Here is a 10,742-nt window from a genome sequence, read left to right as displayed (position 1 = left end):
TACCTACTTTACAACCTTACGGGTTGTGGAGTCGGTTTCCGCACGTCACCCAGTTCTGGCTGAGCTCCCAGCTCCTGGAAAGCCGGGCAGCGCCGGCCGCAGGGGCTCCTCCGGCCCGGGGAGGAGGTCGGCAGGAGACCGGGGAAACGCCTCCCACCGGCGAGCCCTGTGGCGAGTGACCTCTGACAGCAAGGAGGCACGCCTGGAGAGACAGAGGCTTCGGGGGGAGCTGGCAGCCCTGGAGAAGGGGCTCCGGGCGCCCGTGGGGCCCGGCCGCAGCTCCCGGGGAGGCCCGAGGCGGCGGCGGGGGCGGGCGCCCAGCAGGGGGCGCCGAAGCGGCGGCGGGCGCTGACCCCCGCCCGGCCGGGCACGCCGGCGCCGCGCGTCCTCCGCGGCGGGGCCCCGCCCGCCGCTCCCCGGAGCTCGCCGGGAGCCCGCGCCGCGTCCCCGGGAGGCGGCAGGCCGCCGCGGCGAGGTGGGTGTCCGCAGCCCCGGCCCTTGCCGCAAGCCTCCCCCGCGGCCCCGTGGGCGCCCCGGCCCGCCAGGGTTAACGCCGGCTGCTGCCGAGCGCCGGGCTGGGGCGGGCTGGGCCGCGCCGGGCCGCGGGGCCTGGGCAGCGGCCGCAGGGGCCTCCCCGGCGCTGGCGGTGGCCGCGCGGCGGGCACGGGCCTTGCGGCGGGCCGGGGACGCAGCCCCCCGGCGGCAGCGGGCCTGGGGAGGCCGCCCCGGAGGGCAGGAGCCGGGCGGGTGGCGGGGCGCCGCCGGCCGAGCCCCGGACAGGCGGCGGCGGCGGCGGCGGCGGCGAGGCTCTGGCGCGCTCCTTCTCTCGAATGGGCTTTGTTCCTGTCTGTAGAGGGCATTACCGGCTTGGAAAGGGCCATCAAAAGAAGTCAGGCTTTCTCATTACGGGAGATAATGGGGAGGCCTCTGGATACGCTCTGTACCCGATGCGGCTCTCCCCCGGCCCTTGGCGGGGAATGGATCGTTTAGCTGAAAAGTTTTCAGATGGAGCCGCTTGGAACAGGCTGTTAAACTCCATTATAATTTTACTTTATGGTAATGGTCCATTGTCTATGCGAGGTCTGTAGTCTTCAGAAGTGGCCTCGTGGCCATTACCGCAACCTATCGGATGTTTTTTAAACCGTCTGAAATTTGAAGTACGGGCCTCGGACCAGAGTCTAGAATGGATACCTCTGGAGGGATCACTAAAGAAAATTGATTGCATGTTGGGATGAAATTATACTTTTAATCTTTTCTGGGATGGAATGCAATGGGTTTGTGGCATTTACCCCAGATTACTGTAGTTTGGAGGAGAAAATGTATAGAAATATGCATTGACTGATAGATAACATCACCTCACAGAAACAAGTGGTATTACTGATGATGTTTTGAATTTTGAGTTGATGTAAAAATCCGATTCTTCCCTAAAGACCTTTAAGGTTACATGCGCTTGCAAAAGGAAGTTCAAGATTTTCCTGTATTTTGCATGCCTCCTCTGAAACTCTGGTGGGGTAAAAGACTTGTGGGGATCTCAACAACTACAGGATTTGGTGTCCTTACGTGTGCTCCTTGGTGTCTTGCTGTGGCACCGTATTTTCTTGTTCAGCATTTCCCTGGTAAGTAATCAAACTGAAAACAGCAGACTGCCAGAAAATTTGCTTTCCTTGATGACCATAGCTGGTTTTGAATGAGGGACAACAGAAGAAGGCTGTTTTAAACCACCAGTGACTTGAGTCATCAGCATGTATTCTTACATTTGTATCTGCTTGCTTTCCCCATTCTCTTTCAGTTGATATTCCTTTGTCACACTAGAATGAGGATTAAATGGAGGGTAGGAATCAGTTTAATGGACACTTACAAAGTTTCTTTAAGATAAATGGCTGGAAAATGTCTAGGGCATTTTCAGTGTAACATTTTCCATGTTCCTGATGTGTTAACAGAAAGAGGTGTGATTTGTGCAGGCAATCCCCATCTTCTGTCAAACCCAGGTTAGGGTTCCAAAATCAAATACATCAGTGTAAAGTGTACACAGACAAATGCCTCAAGTTCATAATAATTTCATCATCTCTAATATGTATACAAACCCATGGAAAACAGGACATAATCCTGTCCAGATATGTCGATAATTATGTATATAAAACATTCAGAACCACAGAGCAAGAGTGTATTTGTGACTTGAAGCTGAGATTATTTACGAGTATATAGCATCATTAAAAGGTACATAGTTGGAGAAAAAAAATCAGCCATGCTTGTCTTTCCTTGATTGATGCTAAGATAAGGTTTCTATAGATAATTATCTTGTCTAAATAATGGCTAGTTTTAGTGTCACATTTTATTTTTCCAGCAGATGAGGATTTATTAGGTGATGGAAGTTCTATTAACAGGAAATGAGTCCAGTTTGGCTTTGCAAAATACAGCATGGGCCAAGTCCAGACTTACAAGCATCATTTGTTAAATCATTCTGTAGCATTGTAGTATAGGGGAGGGTAGGTTCTGAAGTTTGCAAGCATCCTTCTTTACATTTAGGTATTAATTTTGTTCCTCAAACAAATCCTTATAATTACTTGGGGGTAGGCTAAAGAGAGCTCCAGAATAATCATGTTGAAAGGTTTTGTGTGCGCCTTTAGCGTTTTAGTTTCATCATAACAAAAGACAGATAAAATACAGATGTGAGCAGGATGTGAATGCTGTGGGGCATCTGTACGGCACTTTCCTTTCTTTTTGTCAGTGATGAAACCAGCACGGAAGTGACCTCTGAGGTTGGAGCTCTGCGTTCCAGAAATGTTGCTCAGCTTCGCACAGGCCAGTGTTGGGAACCCGCTTGTTCACGCGGTGGTAGTGTGTGTGCACTAAACACCCGTGTGGCTTGGGGATGCTGTTCGGGCAAATTGAGCTGTTGCAGTAGATTTTCCTGATGAGTGAGTGGATATTTGCTTTCATCGGCTCCTGAACAATAGCAGCTATACTTAACCCTTCACGATATTAGAACCCTTCAGTGTTTGTACAAAGCCACTGCTATTTGGTTTTATCCACGACCTTTTCACTTAATCCGATAAAATAAGATTAGTAAATTCTACTGATATAAAAGCAAATTTCTGTGGGGGCAGAGCCTGCGTTGCCATCCTGTGAAGCTGAAGTCACACCATGCTTTAACCCAGGTTAAATGCCTCAGGTCTGACTGCTTTCCTTCCTAATGATGCTGTCTGGCAACTGTGGGCTTCAGAAGTGTAGAGAAGTCAAGGTGTGTCATCTGTACTGTGGGAACATGATGCCATCTGACAGTATCTCACCCTCCCTCAGGGCTAGATGTCTCAGGCTGCTTTATGCTGATGGAAGAGCAGAGCATGACTGGGGCTAACTCTGGAAACAGCAGACTCTTGCTTCCGTAGTAGTATTGGTCAATGAAGATTTGCTCCTGAATTCCAAAGATAGTGTTGCTTATCATTATTTAGAATTGGTGAGGAAGTAAGACACTGTGCTAGCTTATTTCTTTTTGTGAGATCTGGAAGCTTAGGTACTGATATTGTCTTATTCATTCCTCTTCAGTTGATGTTTTGGTAGCAGTTGTCCACTGGACTCAAATCTACCAGAGGGTGGAGGGGTCAAAAATGGGGGTATACAGGAGTGAACCTGAGCCATTTTATACACATGTGTGTATATACGGGGGAATAAAAGACATGGAAATCTAGGCTTTATTTATTCTGCTGTTCACAGAACAATTTGGGGGCATTTTCCTTGTTTCAAATGCACAAAATTTGGCTTGCTAGGCTGGCAGCAAAAGCATTCATTTAAAAACTTGCCAGAATGCAAACTATTTGTTTTGGCATTTTTATCTTGCATGTGAGCAGGCTGACATGCTGCAGTTTCTTATGCCAAAACCACATCCATTCTGGGCACCTATTTACTGTGGATGTAAAAATTTCTCATTATGGCTGAGGCTATTTACTGTCATCCAAATTTACATTTTTCCAAAAGGTTCCAAGCTTATTTTTGTATTTATTATGTAAAATCCCAGACAATTAGATTTCCACCTGGCTAAATAAAACAAATGCAGTAGCTGCCAAGGTCTGTGACCAATGGCAGTGTGTGCTGTGCCAGTCACCTGCAACTTTGCAGTCACAGCAAGCATACTGCTGTGCCCCTGCAGCTGACTCTTAACTGGTATCAAGCCCGACAGGTACAGATGAAGAACCCTTTCTGTCCCAAACTAAACAGTAAACCCAAAGCCCATTCATTGCAGAATACTGTTTTAGACAACTTTATTTTTATGTGGTCAAAGAAAAAAAATCTGGTTCTTGCCAGCATCTGAAATTTGATAATTCAGGCTATAATTTTGAAAGGGTGATAGCTTTTCTTTGTATTTGGTCTGTTGAAACTTATTCTGGAAACATGGCAAGTTACCCTTACCAGAGTCCTCTGGGAAAAAAAGGTGTCTTTGACAGTGCAGTAAGGCTGATGGAGCAGTGTCATGTCACCCATTCGATTTTTTCTTGTGGTTGTTGCTTGAAATGTAGCAGTTAAGTAGCCTTGAGTTTAGAGTCTACTGCAATGTTTTGTTCTTCCTTAGCGGTTATGCTGGCTAAACTGTCTTTCTTAAAACAAAACTATGTAATATTAGTACTGAGAGATTCAGTGAATGCACTAGGCTCTTTTTTACTGAGCATCCTAAAACATCGGTTGCAACGTAGTCCTGCTCACACTTAAGTTGTTTAAACTTGTGCCATTACATTGTGGTTAGCTGTAATTGGTAGAACTACAGGTAAGTCGTGCCTGAACAGAACCAATTTCGCTTTATGTAAAAAGGACTTGATTTTCCCAGTATAAATTCTGATGTCAAGTGTCACGTCTGCTGATAGTCTCTGTGCAGACTCCCTTTTGCTTCTCGTTTTTGCCTTTCAGTCCTAAAATGCCTTGTAAAGGTCCCATTAAGACACAAGTTTGGAGGAAGCACTGTTGTTACTAGTGTTATTATGAATAGGTGACTTTGAGACTCCAATATGGCACCCTTCAACAACATTAAATTTATTTAAACTCTTCCAAAGAAATCACAAACCCAAACCCATCAGCATCTTTTATAAATTAATTTGCTGTTGCAGGAAGGACTCAGGGCAATGTGCATGCTATTACTATTACCGAGTTAAATCATCTTGGCTGAAGCTTTTTATTCACTGCAGAAAGCATTATATTAATATTCTGATTAGGTACAGATTAGTTTTTTTATGGAATAATGTTGAGTAAGTAGAATATGTCAAGCACTGCAGCAAGATTACTGATGTTCGAAGCACAGCACTTTGTGTTTTGTTAATATCATCTAATTCTTACTGGCATCTATGCAGTTGAAACAGTGTAATGCATTTATGGCAGCATTTGTGTTAAGGAATTCAAAAGAAGCATTTCAGCAAGAAAACATAGGGTTTTTTTTAAATGGAACTACACTTTTTGAGCTACACAGTGGTTCTGGCCTGCTGCATAGTAAACCATTTTTCTGATTAATGTGTTGATACTGTGAACATAAAAATCCTGGGAAAATGGTTTGATTGTGTGTATTTTAGAACTGCGACTGAAGTATCACATTTATCTTCACATTACATTTCATGAGCTATAACTTGCCACAGAACAATTAAACATTTTATTTTTGCCTGAACAGGATGATGGTGCTTTGTTTTCTGAGCAGAACACTGCAACTAGCAAGATATTCATCCAGTCCACTGAGGAGACAACTCTGTTCAGCCAGCTCAAATAAGCCAGTGTTGACTTTATTCACCAAGGTAAAAGTTGCTTACAGAATAAAGCTAGGCAAGACTGCGTATTTATCAGCTTTGATATACACAAATCCCAGATTAAATGGCTTGACCATGCTTTTTGTCCCCTTGAAATTTGTGTAGTATTGGACATTTTACTTTGGGGGGTGTCTTTTACACCAGGCTTTATAGCACAGTCCTACTCACATTGTAGCAAGCAAGTAGTTACAGCCAACAAATGAGGATTTCAAGATAGCTGTGTCTCAGTGACACTGCGGTCCATTTACTAGCTGAAAATTGTTCTCTAACTGCTAGTGTTTCATCCTGGAAATGGAGAACAAGGATGAGTTGTTATAGATAATCTGCCCAGATCAAGCATCCACAGCCAAAGTAGGCTCTTCAGGGCACTCATTTTTAATTTCAGCACTACCTGTGAGACTGAAAATATATCCAAGTAGTGTTGGTAGCGCACGAGGAAAAAGTAGATTGTGCCTTACCCCCTTTTTGCTTTATTGGCTGTGTAATGCTAACAGGAATAACATGCAGGCGAAGGTTTGCCTGTGACACGAGCAGATAGGATTCTTAAACATATTTAGAAAACAGATGTGATGAGCAGGAATGGTCATTTGTGAACTGTCACCTTGCATGAATTGTCATCAAGAGCCTGTGTTATCTGCAGAGGTCTTCTGCACTTTTAGATATGATGGCACACAGCAGGCTATGCAACATGTATATGGTTGATGTAGCCTTCAAGAGGAGAGTAACTAGAAATGCAAAGCACTGAGAATGTTGACATCAGTGTGGTGATATTTGTGGGAGATGAATGCAATTAAAATAATTTCCTCCTCCTGCACAATGTTGGTTCATTCCATCCCTAGCTGTAAAGGCGTGTTTAAACTGTATAACACATGAATAGGTTAAAAAATAAAAGGTCACCATCTGTTTATTAATCAGAGTAATGCATACTATAAGAAGAACTATACTTTAAAGTTACAGCGCTCTCTCCCCCTGCCTGATTCAGCATCAACTCATTCATAATCCAAATGTGATAAGGTAGGGAATAATGAGCTTACCTTTGGGTTAACAATTGGAAAAAAACCTCTTTGTATGATTTTTGTGTCTTAAAATTTTTAACTAGTAAGACACTGTATGAAATCAATTTTTTTAATAGCAGAGTTCAAGTAGTTATCTAAAGTGGCCTATTGTTGAATGTGTTTTTAGCTTAAAATGTTTTTCATGTCTGATACCACTGGCAATTGCAAAGCAAAATGCAGACTACTTTAAAATAAATCTAATCTATGCTCTTAGTTTATGCTAATTAACTCCTTTTTCCCTCCTTCCTATTTTTAAGAATAAGGAGAAAAGAGGAGAAGGCAGGAGGGAGCTATGACTTCTGCAGCCAGTTCAAACTGATAGAAGCTAGCACTGCCAAATGGTTTTCCCCTCACAGGCTCCTTTTATGCCAACACAAGCATTTGTGCAACAACTGCTCCGGGTTAAAAAAAAAAAACAACTTTTTTTGTTGGTGTTTTTTTTTACAAGGCTACTATTAACTCAGATCAATTCTCCTGTCTAGCTCTACTGTGCAGCTGTTTGAGTGCTTATGCCAGCACAAAAGAAGCAGTGACAGGAAGATGGGTCTGCTTCCTTCAGCACCAGTGCCAGCTTAAAATGACCACAAAACTGCAGTCTAAGTATGCAGCATAAATGGCAATTGTCTGTAGAAATAAAACCATCCCTTCCACCACGTGTATTGTCTAACAGATCAGCATACATCACTTCGGGAACAGATTTTTACTACCTCAGCAGTAGGAGTCCCTTTTGCCACTGCAATATACATCTAAGAGAGAAGGTTGTCCAAGACAGCTTTATCCAGGCAGCCCTATTAACATAGCAAATTAACATAAAGCAAGTGATGGCAGAGACCTAGTGGTGCACTGTTCTACTGAGAAGTATGTACTAATATAAATGGACCGTTTAAACAGATTTCACTGTTAGTTGAAATAGTTCACTGTCTGATTTTAAACCAGTTCCAATCTTATTAGTACCATGTAGTGCTTAAGCTTGCCATCAGAGCAGGAGTGAAAATATTCTTTGCTAAGGGTCAGCCTAGTTTGTCAAATGCTTTTATGGGACTGGTATGTTAGAAAGCTTTCCACAGGCCTCGGGGAACCAAGTATGTCCTGCTTTAACTCTAAGGAGCCTGGCATGTTACAAAACTGATGTGCAGGATTCTGGGACGCTCATTTCAGTCACCAGTATCAGGTATATCAACCCTCCAAAAGCGACAAGAACTAGCAAGAACACAACACTGTTCATCTTTAACATCTTGCATAGGTTTTCAGAGCGTAAGGACTTGTCTGTGTGGGAAAGACAATTTAGATCAGATGTGAATTAAAAGAAGAGTATTTAATCCAAATTAATTCACATGCAGGAAATAAGAAGTAGCTGTTTCAGATTAACTCCATGTTTAAACAAGCCCTAGGAAGACTTTAAGTGGGAGGGAGAGGAGAAGGTCTTTTCCAGCTGTGAGAGGTATTTCATGGCAAAGGGACAGAGCCATCACCTTCACCACTGTATACTTTGCTATGTGAATTATAGGCCAAATTCTGCCATTACAAGCACTGAAGCAACATGCCTTCACGTGAGTTGCTTCTTCAGGTACGCACTGCTGTAATGATCATGATGCATGATCAGCAGAAGTCAGCTGTCTAACTGTAGTGGAAGACCAGGGAGTTTTCAAAAATGAGAGGTTTTCTCTGACCCCATCGCAGGTCAAAATACTGCAGCTGTTTGCCCGTTCTCTGTGCTGAAGGTTACTACCGTCCCCACTCTGCAGGTTGGAGGATCATGCTTAATTCCTTTCAGGCAAAGTCAGACAGCTTATCTTAAATCACCTTCTTTTGCTATTTGAACTGACCCAAGTGACTTGATCTGAAACAGGTTAGAAATTCCTCATGTGACTTCCTCATTCCCCTTCTATCAAGGGAAATTCTTCTATCGGGAGTGGTACCCGCAGTTGTTTTCAGCTGGTGATGGCAATGCTTTGAATATTCATTGCTGCTGACCAAAAGAAGGGGACTGTGGATGACCTTCCAAACCATGCCTTTGAATCAGCATTTAGAAGAGCCATTGAAAACTGTTAATTTGCGCCATGAGAAAAATAATAGCAAATGAGAAATAATTAAATTCTGTGGCTGAATAGTTTATTTTCTCTTCATCCATGCTGCACTGATAAAGTAAAGATTCAGAAAGCACTAAGACAGGGTGGGTGGTCCGGGGGGGGAACCCACATTTACAGCAATGATCCCTCCTGTCTATGTATGTTACTTTACAGTACAAATGATCTGTGTATTTTACTGTATGCTTTAAGTTGGTCTGAATATTTTCCTTTAGAAACCATGCCCTCTATGTGATGAAGCAAAAGAAGTGCTTGAGCCATATAAGAGAAGGGTAATGTATTGCAATACTGTTTACATTTTTCTATATAGAAAGAAGAGTTAATCAGGATTCTTTCTTTGTAAAAGAAAATTGCTTGGATTTATTTGCATCCATTATTCTTTCATGGGTGACCTCTTCAAGACAATTTCAGCACTGATTTCCATAAAACTCATTATCCAAAAGCATTTTGTGACAATGCTACTCAAATAAGTATTGGCAAACTAAACCAATATACAGCTTGTTGCAATAGTTTTTAAAACCTCCACTTTGGTAAATACTATTGCCTTGCCTGATAGAAGAGTTTGCAACTTTTATGAGGCAGGTAATGATATCATTTGGGAAGGATGTTAGTAAGTGGGACTTCAAATATTTGAACTATATGTGATTGCAATTTTTGCCGTTCTTCAACCAGGTGTTGATCTCTTTCTTGAAGGAAGAGATTGTTAGCAGAAGCATTAAGAGGTGTTGCACTCTGCTGCCTAACAGGCAGCTGTTGTGTTGCGTATTTGTTGTAGTTGGTGCTCACAGGAGAGTGGTTCTGCACAGAGGATCAAGAATACCATCCCAGATGAGGGAAAGAACCCTTTGCAGACACACAGCCAAGGATTGCGGCTACATATGTTTTGTACTTACAAAATGGACAGTTGTCTACAACATGGAAGAATATATACAAAAGCACCCAGAAAACAGCCTTGCGTTTCTGAAAAAAAAAAATTGATCAAAAGACAAGCTGGTATTGTTTCTCAGTGCCCAGTAGGTACTAACATTTCTTTTCTGTGACAGTTTATTTTGCAGGAGGTGGATATTACCCTTCCAGAGAACTCGGCGTGGTATGATAAATACAAATATGACATACCTGTTTTTCATTTAAATGGAAAGTTCCTAATGAAGCATCAAGTAGACATTCAAAAGTTTGAGGACCAACTTATGAAGCTGGAGTTGCAAAATGATGGAAACCAGTGAAGAAAATGCAGCTGCTCTGGTGTGGATCTGAAAGGATGGCGCAACATAAATTGTATGAAAAAGCAGTATTCATTACCTGGCCTTACATTTCTTAGAACTTACAGTACCAGTGTCCTAAAAAACTTGAGTGACTTGTATTCCATGCTGTATTAATCATCCAGCCCAGCTGGACCAGTAGCAACCTTTTCTGTACCATTCATTCATTTGTTGCTATCCTAGGCTGGCTTTTCATTGACAGAATAAATGCTGCTCCGTAACAGCAGGTAAAGTGAAATGTGCTTCAAGATTGTTAGTGTGTGTAAGCTGTAGGTCTGTAAGAGACTTCCCTGAAGAAGTCTAGGAATCTATCCTAAGTGTTCATTTGAAATGGAGAATAGGGCATTTACTGTAAATGAAAAGGACAGTTGATTAAAGACAGCACAGTCTCACTGAAACAGTCATATCTATAGAACAATCATCACAATTTGATAGAACTGTTGCTAACACAGGAACACTGAATAGTTTATTTTTCTTCTAATGAGATGGACATATGTTGCACTTAAGTCTATTTTATCTACTACCGCAAGCTTTCAGCTCCTTAGTACTTGAGTTACTCCC

At 42.7% G+C, this 10,742-nt stretch overlaps 1 protein-coding gene across 4 annotated transcripts; it reads left to right on the top strand.

The window, feature by feature from the left end:
- Positions 1-349: 349 nt before the first annotated feature.
- CUNH5orf63 (chromosome unknown C5orf63 homolog) lies at positions 350-10,407 on the top strand. Of its 4 annotated transcripts, XM_087742366.1 has the most exons (6): positions 374-475; positions 1,431-1,616; positions 2,729-2,802; positions 5,648-5,768; positions 9,138-9,194; positions 9,966-10,407. In XM_087742366.1, exons 4-6 carry the CDS (start codon positions 5,649-5,651, stop codon positions 10,143-10,145), a joined length of 357 nt encoding a protein of 118 aa, XP_087598492.1. In that variant the 5' UTR covers positions 374-475; positions 1,431-1,616; positions 2,729-2,802; position 5,648; the 3' UTR covers positions 10,146-10,407. The 4 variants fall into 4 exon arrangements, with proteins under 4 accessions (XP_087598491.1, XP_087598492.1, XP_087598494.1 ...); XM_087742368.1 differs by lacking the exon at positions 2,729-2,802; XM_087742367.1 differs by lacking the exon at positions 1,431-1,616 and having other exon boundaries at positions 400-475.
- Positions 10,408-10,742: the final 335 nt, after the last annotated feature.

This window comes from Nipponia nippon, unplaced genomic scaffold (assembly GCF_047370975.1).
Source record: "Nipponia nippon isolate SJK-2023a ecotype South Korea unplaced genomic scaffold, ASM4737097v1 scaffold_8, whole genome shotgun sequence".
Taxonomy (NCBI): Eukaryota; Metazoa; Chordata; class Aves; order Pelecaniformes; family Threskiornithidae; genus Nipponia; species Nipponia nippon.
Note: the sequence above shows the minus strand (reverse complement) of the source record. Positions and strands in the feature narration are given on the sequence as shown.

What these genes read in the sequence shown, in the direction of transcription:
- CUNH5orf63 (XM_087742365.1), top strand. Translation starts at nt 5,649, where the DNA reads ATGATGGTGCTTTGTTTTCTGAGCAGAACACTGCAACTAGCAAGATAT. An exon ending in TGTTGACTTTATTCACCAAG is followed by an intron (nt 5,769 to 9,137) that starts GTAAAAGTTGCT and finishes ATTTTCCTTTAG; the next exon opens with AAACCATGCCCTCTATGTGA. An exon ending in TTGAGCCATATAAGAGAAGG is followed by an intron (nt 9,195 to 9,965) that starts GTAATGTATTGC and finishes TTTCTGTGACAG; the next exon opens with TTTATTTTGCAGGAGGTGGA.